This window comes from Berghia stephanieae, chromosome 1 (assembly GCF_034508935.2).
Source record: "Berghia stephanieae isolate SIO BIC M18660-M18661 chromosome 1, UCSD_Bste_1.3, whole genome shotgun sequence".
In the NCBI taxonomy this organism is placed as follows: Eukaryota; Metazoa; Mollusca; class Gastropoda; order Nudibranchia; family Aeolidiidae; genus Berghia; species Berghia stephanieae.
Window position 1 is genome coordinate 17,379,120 of NC_088360.1, and position 15,000 is coordinate 17,394,119.

General features: G+C 37.6%; 1 protein-coding gene across 1 annotated transcript in view; it reads right to left on the minus strand.

Annotated features, from left to right (window-relative positions):
* LOC144962446 (arginase-1-like) overlaps positions 1-13,854 on the minus strand; it is a 23,059-nt gene extending 9,205 nt beyond the window's left edge. The window contains exons 1-7 of the mRNA XM_078895435.1: positions 13,851-13,854; positions 13,608-13,658; positions 9,273-9,355; positions 8,323-8,395; positions 4,797-4,906; positions 2,347-2,612; positions 1,065-1,121 (exon numbers count right to left, since the gene is read on the minus strand). Of these exons, the coding sequence (XP_078751561.1) occupies positions 1,065-1,121; positions 2,347-2,612; positions 4,797-4,906; positions 8,323-8,395; positions 9,273-9,355; positions 13,608-13,658; positions 13,851-13,854 (644 nt within the window). The remainder of the gene's footprint in view (positions 1-1,064; positions 1,122-2,346; positions 2,613-4,796; positions 4,907-8,322; positions 8,396-9,272; positions 9,356-13,607; positions 13,659-13,850) is intronic.
* Positions 13,855-15,000: the final 1,146 nt, after the last annotated feature.

Sequence of the window (15,000 nt, forward strand, 5' to 3'; positions counted from 1 at the left end):
CTTGGCCAAGCGCATTCTATCTATAAAGTTAAAAAAAAAACAAAACAAAAGATAATGGTTCCTTCGCGGCCTCTTGTTGCTATGGCAAGCTATCAACATGGGTGTGTATTTACTATTGATAGAACGAAGATGACGTCACTCAGGTCGTCTTTGTTATTGTTTTTTGCCATCCGCGTTTATGAGTAATGCTCACTGAACTGTATTAACCTGACTATAAACGTTCATGGATACACACCGTTTTGTGTGTTGGTCTGTTATGAGCTTCTTAGCCAAGCGTCTGTCATCGTTCGATAACCTTGAACAGACGACCCATATCCAACCCAAGAACTTGCCCAATCAGCCCCATTGATCCTGAGTATCACTTACAATTTTAACACACGCGATTGAAAATAATGTTGGGTGTTGCTATGCAATTTCTTTATCATTGTGTCAAAATAATGTGATACACACTCACGGGAGGACTGGCCTATTCTGCCATTTTATTAAAGAAAACAGTAGTTAATTGCTATTTAGTTAACATTGCATATACTGTGTTTTTAAAAACAAGGGCAGTATTTGTCTTTTGTGTGTGTGCGAAAGGTCGCTATCGAATAAAGCTTGCCAGGCCTCTGGAAATAAATAGATCTAGTCATAAGGACGGAAAGGGCTAAACTGGCAGGGATTATTCCGATTACTGGTGATGATCTATATTAAGCTTCCATGTGCTCGAGGTCATTGGTCACATTGCAAAATGTGTTCAAAGTGACCCACATTCAGATAGTGAAAAATATTCACAGCTTTGAAATATCTAATATCACGATTGGTCACTTTGTTCAGCTTGACACGTGGGTATGTTTACAACTTTCATAAACAAAGCAGCGTATTTACATTTGTTAAGAAATATCCAACCGTTGGACAGCAACAAATCATGTGATGGATGACTCGTTTGGACCTGAATATAGATCGCTCCCATTAATGCCTGGTAACGCTCCAACCATAATATATTGCTATAGTGAAATCAAGCTATGGATAGATTTGATTTTAAATTAATTGAAGTCGAACATTATGTAAATCTCTGAACCTACTCCTCTCCTGGATCAACAGATCGTATTCCAATGTAAGCCACTCTTTTTGACGAAATGCTGTAGGGGAAAATAAATAAAAACATCATGGTTTATTGCAATGCAACAATTAGAGTGCGTAAATGTACAACAAATCAGAATTTCATTAACAACATTGAACGATTTATTGATTGTATTTGAGTTGTTATCAATTATATAAATTTTGGTCATTTGTTGTTCGCTTATGACAAAATGACCCAATGGAGCGAAGTGGCCGAGTGCTGAAGGCATTGCACTGTGACCCGGAATGTCCCGGGTTCGAAGCCCGCTTCAGGCACTTTCGCTTTTTTTCCTTGGGCAAGATTATTAACTCCCAATTATCTCACTTGGACGCCATGGGTTAGTCCTGTTGACACCAGACATCTTGTTTCATGAATTATCTATTTTCCTTCGTGGAATGCCTAGGCGACGATATCTTATGATGTCGTGGCGGAAGGGCAGAATTTTTTTTTAATGACAAAATATGACAAACTTATTTTCTTTCTTTCTTTTTTTTTTTCATTTTCATTTTCTTTACTTATTAAGTTTTGGTACTGCTTGCGCATGGAAGCTATTAATTGCCACACTCTATCTTACAAGGCAGTTTAGTGAAAATTTCAAATTATAGAGAACTACTTTAAATTGGTATTAATATTAACAGAAGCAGCTTGCTGTCCTTATTCCAATGCTTTTTAAACTATTGAGATATCTCATTTGGTTCAAGAGTTATGATTTTCGGTCCGAAACGGCCAATTTTACCATTGAGATTCTTTAAAAAAAAAAAAGAAAAAAAAGAGCTTTTTATATAGCGCAATATCCACTAAATGTGCTCAAAGCGCTTTACAAGGGGTCCCTGGTCAACAGCAACATTTAACATGTAGGACGGGGACATGCCGCCTGTTAGGCGACATTACAATTTTTCGGACAAAGACAACGCTGTTAACGACCAGGTACTCATTTTACACCTGAGTACGGTGAGAGAATGTGAATAAAGAGCCTTTTCCAAGAACTCAACTATGCGCCGAGCGCGAGGCTCGAACCCAGGACCTTCCGATCCGAAAGCGAGTGTCATACCACTAGACCACGGAAAAGTAGAAAACGGTAAGGGCTGCCTTAAGCCGGTGATCGTAAAATACTAACGAAAGAGTGAAAATGGAAAGGCTTCGTATGGGAACAAAAAAACTGTTTTGTTCCCATACGAAGCCTTTCCATTTTCACTCTTTCGTTAGTATACCACTAGACCACATAGCCTCACCAAGGTTCTTACCAAGGTTTACACCATTCCATTCCTCTGACGTTGGTCGACAATTGCTTGATCTCCTTCATCAGAAAGCCCAGAACCATACCGTGGATGTTGCCTGACTCTGAGGTCAGAGGAGTGTTGATATCCGTATGAGCGTCTACCCAGATCAAAGCCATATCCGGTCGAACCCCGATATGTCCGGATATGGATCCAATGCTTACACTGTGATCGCCCCCAAGCAGTAGACACAGTTCTCCATTTCTTACCACTTCTTTCACTTTAGAAGCAATCTAGGATATAAAATAAGCATTGGAGAAATAATGGGGGAAGGAGGGTCAGAGATATAATATTATTGATTGTGATATCGAATTACAAGATTTACAACATTTCATCATTCAAAAGAGACAAGGGTGCAAAATTCCACTATAACTCCACTATAACAAAGAAAGTATTGGACTGGAACCCTCAGGGCAGAAGATCAAGGGGAAGGCCACGAGGAACATGGAGAAGAATTTAAGAAGCTGATATACAGAGAAGTGGTAAGACCTGGAATGAGATTAAAAAGATAGCTCAGGATAGAGAAGGATGGAAACTGTCTGTGGCCTATACCCTGACCCAGAGTGAAAAAGGCAATGATGATGATGATGATGATGATGATGCAAAATTTTCAACATTGCCATACAGCCCCCGCTTGATTGGTGTCATATATATATATATATATATATATATATATATATATATATATATATATATATAATATATATATATATAAAGGGTTGCATCTATATAGGATAGTATCTGATGTCCATAATTGGAGCATATTATATCGATATCGTTCTTATCCATAATTAACACAATGACATGTGGTAATGTTACAATTGTGCGGCTATGTGGTCTTGTGGTATGACACTCGCTTTCGGATCGGAAGGTCCTGGGTTCGCGAGGCTCATAGTTGGGTCCTTGGAGAAGGTTTTTTACTCACATTCTCTCACCGTACTCAGGTGTAAAATGAGTACCTGGCCTTTAACAGCGTTATCTCTGTCCGAAAAAAAATTATTATATCGCCTAACAGGCGTCATGTCCGTCCTACATGTTAAATGTTGCTGTTGGCCAGGAGCCCCTTGTAAAGCGCCTTGAGCACTTTTAGTGGATATCGCGCTATATAAAAGCTCATTTTTTTTCATTTTTAAAATTATTTTTAAAATCTCTTGGTGAAGATACTCATAACTCAGAGGACGAGCCATTCCACCCAGCAGACGGTAATGCAATTTTCGGACGTTGACATCTATTTTTTTTAATTCTTGGGGAATCTCTGAATTTCATGCCTGCTCGCAATAGGGCAAGGGAAACGTATGCAAAATTCTTTTCTTAATGGGAGCGATCTATATTCAGGTTTTCGTCCAACCGAGTCATCAATCATAGGACTGTTTTAGTGTCAGGCTATAACTTAACGATGGCTACGATGGGACCCAGAATCACTCCCACTCTGCCTTTTAAAATTATATTATTATTTACATTATTATATTATTATTTTACAAACATATTTTAAACCCTAACAATAGTCTATTATTCTTATGTCAGGCGCACAAATCTTGGAAGTTTGTAAGTCTTCTTGATCAATAATATCGTTATATATGGCCAACCGTGGCATAATGGAATTAAGTCTGAGTAAATAATATGATGTGAGGAATTAGATTTTAAAGCCTATATTATAAAATTTGAGTTGATGAAATACCCTTATTGAGGAATATGAGTTTTGTTCGTTATGCTTGATCATCCTAAACAGATCTTAATTTTGGTCAATTTGACTTAAAATGTATTTGTTTTCTTTATCTAAAAAACCCGAATAATAATAAAAACAATAAATAATAATTATTATTTTATTACTATTTATTTAATTTAATTATTTTTTATTATTTTGTTATTATTCTATTTTATTATCTATTTTGTTACGTTATTAAAAAAAAATCCCCAACAGATCTTAATTCTGGCCAATCTGGCTTCAACTTTATTTATTTTCTATATCGAGTTAATTCCGACTTGATACAGATTGACACGATGGCTTTAGTTTATGATTGCTAACAGTTCTGCTAAGTCATCGAGTCTTTTGTGTCTTTCAATAATAATTGTCTCGTAATAGACAATATGATATTATGGTCGTCAAAAGGTAATAAAACAAAAAATGAATAAATAAAAAGACCAAAAAAAAAAAAAAAATCCACTAAAAAGCCATTCAATTTCCTTACGGTCCATTTTATATATAGTTCGAAGGTGACGTCACTCAGGTCTTTGTTATTGTTTTTTGCGATCCGCGTTTACGAGTAATGCTCATTGAACTGTATTAACCCGACTATAAACGTTCATGGATACACACAGTTTTGTGTGTTGGTCTGTTATACTTCCGGATGGCAATGTTATGAGCTTCTTAGTCAAGCGTATACTATCTATAAAGCTTTGTATTTTCCGACACTAACCTTTTTCGTAGCATTTCCAACAGTGCTGCAATACTTGCACCTAGGATCAACGTCCCTGTCGTCTTCGGCTATTTCGAACTCTAGATCACCATAATCATTGACATGGGAACCTGTGATATGACATACGAAAGGTGGCGCTATGTGATGTGGTCTTTTGGATCGGAAGGTCCTGGTTTCGAGCCTCAAAAGGCGCATACTTGAGTCCTTGGTAAAAGCTCTTTACTCACATTCTCTCACCGTAATCGGGTGTAAAATGAGTAACCGGGCGTGAATAGCGTTGTCTCTGTCGAAAAAAAAAATGTAATATCGTCTAACAGGCTTCGTGTCTCTTTCTATATGTTACGTGTTGCTGTCGGACCCATTTTAAAGCGCTTTGAGCACGTTAGGTGGATAGTGCGCTATATAAAAGCTCACGTTTTTTAAAGTAACAAAACCGAAAAGGCATAGCAGAATCCCAGGAGATAACCTGGAGAAACACTAAAGAAAGGAAAATGTACAGAGTACCACTCACTCTCTCGGAAAATCACTCTTCACTTTTCATTCTTTCCGAGTGTAGTTCGGATGTTGCATTCACTCCACTGTGAGCAAAGAAACAAAACCTATTCATTGTAGCTCTGATTTATCAAGCCTGTGGGAGCGTTCACACATAACCACACACGTGTGCATAATGTCGTGTTTGCCCTCAACACGGAATCTGAGGCAAATGCCCATTGGATTGGATTTTTAATCATTAGGAATCAAGTCCTAAACCTCTCCTCACCGCCTGCAACAAAATCGTCACATTTGTTACCACACAATATACATTTTAGAAAAAATTCAGATTTATTTTGTACATCACAAACTTTGAAGAATGATCTTTGTTTAATAAGAACATAAAGTTGTTTTGTAGAGAGCTTGTTTGTGTTTTTAAAATAGATTCTGCTGTGTAAGCCTGCCATTTTTGGAAAATACTGAAAATGATCGGTAAGTGAGCATTTATATAGCGCAATATATCCACTAAACGTGCTCAAAACGATTTACAAGGGATCCCTAGCTAAAAAGCAACACTTAACATGTAAGACGAAACATGACGCCTGCTAGGTGATATTACATTTTTTTATTTTCGACAGAGACAACGCTGTTGACAGTCAGGTACTCAGTTTACACATGGATACAGTGAGAGAATGTGATTAATGAGCATTTCCCAAGGACTGAACTATGCCCTGCTCAGATTTGGACTCGAACTCTGGACCTTCCAATCCGAAGGCGCTTGTCGTACCGCCACAAGTACACATAGCCGCACACAGTCCTGCAAGTAACTCCACGTTCACACCAAACTTATTCGAACGGTCGAGGTCGACCGACATCGGCTGAGTCCCGTGTTCACACAAAAATCGGAGGACAGATGCTGGGTGAGCTCTTTCCATGCCTGGATGTCGTATTGTCTCTCGGCATAACCTATAGTTTATTGGTTTATCCAGCAAAACAGGTATTCTCTGAATGAACAGCATTTATAATAATATATCCTCCCGCTGAATTCTTTTAATATGTTTAACAAAACATATCCAGTACTGCATGGCATTAAAATTATGATGACGGTGGATGGGTGGGCTGATATAATATTAGTACCGTTTGCCCATAAATTAAAACAAATTTCAGGTACATTCATAACACTTCACACACGCACTCTTATATTATACTTCTACACTCATGTGCAACAACTAATTCATGTGACGTCATTTGGGCTCATAATTGAGTGATGTCACAACCTTACTAAGTCAACTCGATTGAGAAAATCGTGACACATAATCTACTTCTAGCCAAACAGCGCTGTGTTATTGAATTTGTAACAGCAGAAGTGTGCTGCGTAGCACGAATCCATCAAAGAATGAAGACCGTTTATGGTCATAATAATATAATATGTATTACTGATGGCGCTGTTCGAAAGTGGGTTAGAATTTTCAAAGGAGATATCCCATCAAAGACAAAAGTATTTGATCGCAAGTGACCTGATTCACCTGTCTGCAGAGAGGCCTTTCTGCATCCGATACGTGTAATCTAATCAAGGAGCAGTTGACTGTATAAATAGGGTAAAACTAATAGATATCGCTGATGAAGTTGGGATTTCAAAAGAACGAGTACACTATATCGTGACATCTCTCTTGGGTTACAGAGAAATCTCTGCATGATGGGTCACATGACAGTTAACTTAAGAAATGAAAGCGAGTATAAAAAACCATTTGTACCCAACATTTGAAACGATATGATAAGTAAGGAAAGACTTTTCTGGTGATGGATCTCGGTCCACCACTACGACCCGGAAATCAAAGTGCAGTCAATGGAGTATTGGGCTATTACATGCATACATCTCCTTCAAGCCCAAGGAAAATCAGTCATTGTCTCTGGAGAAAGGTCCTGTTTACCATTTTCGTGGACATGGAAGGCATACATCATTCACATTTAATTTCTTATACAGCCAAACAGTGAACTATGAATAATTTGTTTCAACTCTACGATCCCTCAAAAATAGACACGCACGTGTCCGAGGTGTTTGAGATTTGATATTGCAACACACCAATCGTCAATCCCAAGACGCATTAATTCGGTTCAAACTTTCGATCCTACAGCACCCAACATATTATAGTCTGGATGCTGTCCTATCTGATCCTTTCTTGTTCCCGGAGCTCAAGAAGTATCTGAAAGGAAACCGTTACAACAGTGATTTGGAGGTAGTAGCAGATGTTCTTCGATAGTGCCGAGCAAAAATCACCGGGATTTTTCGCTGACGGCATGCATCAGCTGGTTTGGTATTGGCAACTCCGTGTTGCTCGTGATGGCATGGTGATTATGTGGAAACATAAATAGGACAATGCGCAGCTGAGATTCAACGCTTTCTTTTCATATATTACGTTTGTATGTGGTATTAAAAACAAAAAAAAAGTTATGATAAAACGGCCCTTATATATCAGTCCGCCCTTGTAATAATAGGCTAAAATTTTTACAAAGCTGTAAAACGCTAAACCCGCTCATTTGGCTGTAATTTTGGGCGACATAATTCACATAAAAGTGTACCCAGAGGAGAAAAACAACGACCAAGAATGGCGTCGACAATATTTTCGATCCTTCCGTCAAAAACAGCGATTGCAGATGAGGATAAAGTAAATGCCAGAGAATTTGTTTTCCACGCTCCAATCTGGTATTATATAGTGGTGATCCATGCCAAATAAAAATAAATTGGAAGTTAAGTCATCGTGATCAATTAATTAACCATGATGTTTTTTTGTTGTTTTTGTTTTTGTTTTTAAAAAGCCACGTTCATTGTTTCTAACCCAAATTTAATTTAAATTCCCTTTTCACTGTTGGATTAACGCTGGTATAATACCATGTTATGCTATTTAATTTAATTGTATAAACACAAAAAACCTAGTACATTAGGAATGAAGAAGAACAGTATCAATCAAAGGAGACCTTTTGTTATAATATTATAATATAGCTTAACTCTAAAGATGAGTGAATTTATTGGGTCATAAGCGCAGGGCAGGCTCACCTCTTTGCTTGAGTCGTCTGACAAGTCCAGATTTCCTCAGTAGACCAGGGGCTGCGTTAGTTCCGGTAAGCGGCTGGATAAAATACAAACAAACATTGTTTTATCTGTATCGAAAAAAGTGTAGTATTAGTAGTAGTAGTAGTAGTAGTAGTAGTAGTAGTAGTAGTAGTAGTAGTAGTAGTAGTAATAGTAGTAGTAAAAGTAGTAGTAGTAGTAGTAGTAGTAGTAGTGGTAGTAGTAGTAGTAGTAGTAGTATAGTAGTAGTAGTAGTAGTAGTAGTAGTAGTAGTAGTAGTAGTAGTAGTAGTAGTAGTAGTAGTAGTAGTAGTAGCCAGCAGCAGTAGTAGTAGTAGTAGTAGTAGTAGTAGTAGTAGTAGTAATAGTAGTAGTAGTAGTAGTAGTAGTAGTAGTAGTAGTAGTAGTAGTAGTAGTAGTTGTAGTAGTAGTAGTAGTAGCAGCAGCAGCAGCAGTAGTAGTAGTAGTAGTAGTAGTAGTAGTAGTAGTAGTAGTAGCAGCAGTATAGCAGTGGTAGTAGCAGCAACACAAGCAGCAGCAGCAGCAGTAGCAGTAATAGTAGTAGTAATAGTAGTAGTAGTAGTAGTAGTAGTAGTAGTAGTAGTAGTAGTAGTAGTAGCAGCAGCAGCAGCAGCAGCAGTAGTAGTAGTAGTAGTAGTAGTAGCAGCAGCAGCAGTAGTAGTCGTATAGTAGTAGTAGTAGTAGTAGTAGTAGTAGTAGTAGTAGTAGTAGTAGTAGTAGTAGTAGTAGATAATGATGATGATGGTGATGAAGATGATGATGATGATGATGATGATGATGATAATAATAATAATGATGATAACGATAAAGAGGAGGGGGAGAATGAGAGATGAGGACAAGTAAGATAATGAAAAGGAAGACCAAAGAGAAGAACCATCATATACGGATGGTAATAATACGACGTATACTTAATACTTGTCCATAGACGAGTGGTGCTCCAACGATGCCAATGTGTGGTGTCTTTTTAGGCAGCAGTCGATGACGAAATTTTCGCCTGTCTGGTGAGAGAATGCATTATGGAGTACCTCTTGAGGCGGACATGATACCGCCATAATAAATAATAAGTCGCAATGACACCAATATTTATGCTCATTTGGGAACGCCTGCAAGCAACAAACGGCAGACCTGACCAATAAAATATGCTGTTAATAATAAACCAATATTATGTACTATACCGAAGCTTAAATTTTAGTTATTTATTTCTTTTTTGTTTTGTATCATTACAACAACATGAATAAATAAATGATAAAATTCCCTATAGTCATCCCATAGGGAAATTTGTCTCTGGGGTCTATTCCAAGGGAAGACTGGAATAACCCAGGCGTCAACCGCAGTGCAACGCCGCAAATTCAGCTAGGGCGAGGTGACTTGCTCAAGGCCACACGGCGCAGTAGCAGGTGATCGAACTCGGACTTTTCGGGTACGAAGCAAAGACGTTGAGCCACGCTACCCCCTGCCAAGACACCAGATAGCTGGGATAAGTTGACAATTAAAACAAAGGTAGAACGAATGCAGAACGCCTTCAGATAGGACATACCCTCTCCTGTTTTCAACTATGCTGTGCTCCTATAGATAGTATGCGCTTGGCTAAGAAGCTCATAACATTGCCATCCGGAAGTAAAACGGACCAACACACAAAACTGTGTGTATCCATGAACGTTTATAGTCAGGTTAATACAGTTCAGTGAGCATTTCTCATAAACGCGGATGGCAAAAAACAATAACAAAGACCTGAGTGACGTCATCTTCGAACTATCTATAGATAGTATGCGCTTGGATAAGAAGCTCAAAACATTACTATCCGGAAGTACAACTGACCAACACACAAAACTATGTGTGACCATGAACTTTTATAGTCTGGATAAAACAGTTTAGAAAGAATCACTCACAAACGCGGATGGCAAAATACAATAACAAAGGCTTGAGTGACGTCATCTTCGTTTTATCTATATAAAAAAGGTATACCATACTGTCGTACTCTGGAAAAATTCATATTTGAAAATTTGGCCAGAAAACTCGTCCTTCAAATATCGGTCGATTTAAATGAACCTCATCTTGGCAAAAACTCTCAAACCTGGGACTTCGGCAAATTTTCAAATAATATAGGTTTTTTCCAGAGTACGGCAGCATGTGCAAAACAGAACAGCGGCCTCTAGAACCGTGGCCTTCGTAAAGTTATGGCCTGACACTGACCAAAAAATGACGTCAAAATGCCAGTCTTTTGCCACGAAAGAAATCAAATCGTGAGTTGTATTCAATAGTTCAACCAATGAAATAACTTGTTTCCATGAGCTCTACTAACGACACCTCACTAGGCGGTGCAAAAACCAAACAATGACGTCAAAATGCCAGTCTTTTTGGGTTTCAGTGTCAGGCTATAACTTAACGATGGCTACGCTAGATCCCGGGACCCAGGTCGAGCTGCAGATTACTTTCAAACTTACTTCGATAGAAAAAGAGCTTATTTCGTGCACTGAATTTACCTAGATACTATAATCCATGTGTGTTGTAAATACAAGTGCAATATTAGACAACAATAATGAGTGTAATGAAACTGGAACAATAAAAATCTTGCCTTCGTCATATCATTTCCTTGTATTTGTCATGATTGTTTTCAGATCGGAAGGTCCTGGGTTCGAGCCTCGCGCTTGGAGCATAGTTGAGTCCTTGAAAAAGGCTCTTTACTCACCGTACTCAGGTGTAAAATGAGTACCTGGCCGTTAACAGCGTTGTCTTTGTCCGAAAAATTGTAATATTGCCTAACAGGCGTTATGTCCCGTCCTACATGTTAAATGTTGCTGTTGACCAGGGACCTCTTGTAAAGCGCTTTGAGCACATTTAGTGGATATTGCGCTATATAAAAGACCATCCCTATCACTCTTTTTCAAAGTTGCTTGCACATTAAAAAAAAATCATGATAATAAAGACAACGATACCGTTGATATAGGGCTAGCTAGATATTGGGTCAGAGCAGCCTCTAAGGTTTCCACAGTTTATGGTGTAGTTGCATGGTAGTTGGCTTGTGAAATGTAGGTAACTGGTTCAAGTCCCACTGTGGATAAGGATTGCCTGAAGTAAAGGCAGTAGAAAAGGCTCTTCACTCATCTTTCTTGCTTTGGTCAGATATGAAATGAATATCTGGTAGATAGCGGCTTTATTATTTGCTGAATTGTTTTTTAAAAAGCGTCGGGAGGCTTTCCGAAAGCTCCTACATCCCCAGTATTCTTGTTTTTATAATGTTCTAGTAGGGGGTTTGGGAGGAGGAAAACTTTTTTTATAATGTTCTAGTAGGGGGTTTGAGATGGGGGAGACTATAAAAAAGCCCCCCCCCCCCCCTCCCCTCCCAAACCCCCTACAAGAATACTGGGGATGTAGGAGCTTTCAGAAGGCCTCCCAAAGCGTAATTTAGTGGTACTCTTGGATTGAAGCTCCCAGTAAAGCTCTTTGATTACATGATGATTGATGATATCGCATACACTTTATACTTTATATTAAACGCTCAGATTTCTTTGCTAAGGTGAGGCAAGGGTAGCTTACCACGTTCATGGAAGTTTGTGAGCAACATACGCCTTTGCATATCGTGAGAAAAATTTGGTCTCCTAAGCTGTTTTATTTTAAATAAATTTGAGATTGGCCACTCGAAAATACGTCGAGGTGAAATCATATTGAAACTCAAACACATTCACCGTGCGTACGGGTAGGTACGAATGGATGCGTTTATTTGGGGTGTCATTTAGCGCGTTTTAAGATCCTTTCTGTGACCGAAATTGTAGTCATCTTGGTGTAACTGCATTTTTTTCAAAGTGACACATTAGGTTTCTTGAGGTCTAAAGTTAGATAAATCCCCAGTCAGGGCATGCTGATTTTGTTGAATTTTTTTCCTTGTATTTTACTCTTGCTTTGTTTGCCATTGTTTCACACAGACTTTTTTTTCATTTGAGAGTATTTTCAGAACAACATTGTGGGTCATCAGACCGGCAAATCAGTACACGTCAATTTGGGATCTTTCAATGTTACCTTGTATTACTTGTAATTGACTTTTGACTAAAGTTTGCCTTTCAGTCCAGGTCATGGAGATATATGGAGTGATATTGAACGACATCAGAAACAATATGGACAAAAGAAAAGAAAAAAATACAGTATTTTATTACACTATTTTAATACACTATGTTGATATAAAGAAAAAAAAACAAATACGCCCTTCTGAAGGCATTCCATGAAGGAAAATATTATATAATCCACCCTCTGGTGTCAAATGAGACACCTTGGTTGTCCAAAGTGAGCATACTGGGGGGTTAATAATCTTTCCCATGGGAAAAAAACGAATGTGCCTGAAGTGGGGGTGGTGGGGGCGATACCTCCCGGGTCACATTGCAATGCTTAAAACACGCGGGAACTTTGGCCATCCCCTCGTGTTGTTGTTAAGTACTTTAAACATGTGAAAAAACAAAACAAAAAATAATACATAAACGAACAAAGAAACAAACAAAAAAGAAACAAAAACAAAAATAAAACAAACAAACCAAAAATAAGAAAAGAAAAGAAAACAGAAACAAACAAAACATTAACAAGAAACAACTCCAACAAAAACACAATAATAATATAAAAAGGAAAACAATACAATAAAGAAAGCAAACAAACATAAGCAAAAACAGAAAAAAAACCAATAATACAAAAAAAAAAAACACACACACACACACACACACACACAGTCACACACACAACCCTCCCCCCCCCCCCCAAAATACCCCCTCCCCTCCCACTCAACCCCCCCCCCCCCCAAAAAAAAAAATAAAAACAAAAAACAAAACTAAAAAAAAAAAACCCCAAACAAAACAACGAAAATCAAAGTGAATAAAACTTCAGAATTTAGTGCAATATTAGGGAAGATGACTGTTAATCAACTCTGCCCGACGTGTCCATATTATATGCCACGCCACTACTATCAAACCTTTTAACTTTGAGCCAGAAAGCTTTCACTAAAATATTGATATAGATAGGATGCGCTTGTCTAAGAAGCTCACGACATTGTCATCCGGAAGTATAACGGCCAACACACAAAACTATGTGAAACCTTAAAAGTTTATAGTCTGGTTAATACAGTTTAGTGAGACTTACTCATAAATGCGGATTGAAAAAAAAAAAAATAACAATGACCCAAGTGACGTCAACTTCATTCTATCTATAGTTTAAACGTAACCAAATAGTCTTAACCGATGACTTCAAACAAATGTCAGGTTTGAAACTTACGATAACTTAATCTTAAAACCCTTTTCCCTGGACTACATCGGAGGTTATGTACTCAATTAAAAAATAAAAGATTATTAATAGGACATATTATTCCTAGTTGGTTCCATTCATCTCCCAGCAGCTGTTTTTTCTCCTTTTGACATAATATCTGCAATCATTTCAGTCTTTTTGTTATGACTTCATAAAGATGCGTACGCAAAAGCGCTCGGATCAAGTAACAACTACACACTACCTACACACTACACATCTACACTCTACACTCATAACAATCAACGAGACAATTTGTTCGATGTTTTCCTGCCCTCAAAATTCAAAAGCTTCTTTCTGTTCCACAACCTACAACTACTTTTAAAAAAAGGTAAGCCAATTATTAACTGTGCTCATAATTATTTCCTAGTCGCTGTTGTTGCGCACTCTCGTGATCTTGAATGTACAAAAGAAACGCCAGCAGTTGTAAACGTAAAAGAATTGTCAAAACTGGCGTCTAAGTTGATATTGTTTTGTTTTGTTTATGAGGCTTTTACGGTGTTTGCGATACATTAAGGTCATATGAGCACCAGTTAAATGGAAGAAAATGATTTACAATTAAAAACGCACAAGACAAAATAATTCAAAGGTTCAATAGTTCAAATAGCGGACAGAAGTAGATTCCAAAAGCAACCGATCAATGACAATGTACAGTAGGCTAGCTGGTTGCTTAAAGGCAACAGTTAAAGGGAAGCTAGATTGACATATCCTTTTCTATGATTTAAGTGTTAGAGCATTTGGAGAAGAGAAACTTTGCTTGAAATATTTTGACACATTATGCACTTAATGAGTAAAAAAAATCAGACTTTTATTTTAGCAAACGCCATCACTTAGACACAAGCACATGTTTCAACTAAGAGGAGTACACTCAATTGTTTACAAAATTCATTCAAAACACAAACAAACGATGACATTGTACCCTTATAAATGACGATGTTTAATATTTATGTGTTTGATTGTTGCAAATTGATAAGAATATGTTGTTTTCTATAATAATTTTCAATTAGGTTCTGAAATACGGGATGACTTGAATAATTCTTTTGATATTTTCATCAGCCATGGGATCTCCATTTCCGCTGCTTTCTTCGGGCCAATCCTTGTCTGATCAACGCCAGGGATATTCACCAAGAGATTTTGGAATGGTGCCACATACGCCACAAATTAGAGGCAAGTTGTAATTCTATTGTAATCAAAGATTGAATATAGGGATACCTTGTAAGAATGGTTGAATTATTATCATCAGAAATCACCATTTAAATATTTGTTGAATGAATTGTTAACTACTTATAGGTATCATGATAATTTTCTTCCTTTATGATGGTTTATTGGGACAGTTAAATGATACCATTGGTTTGTTCATCATCAT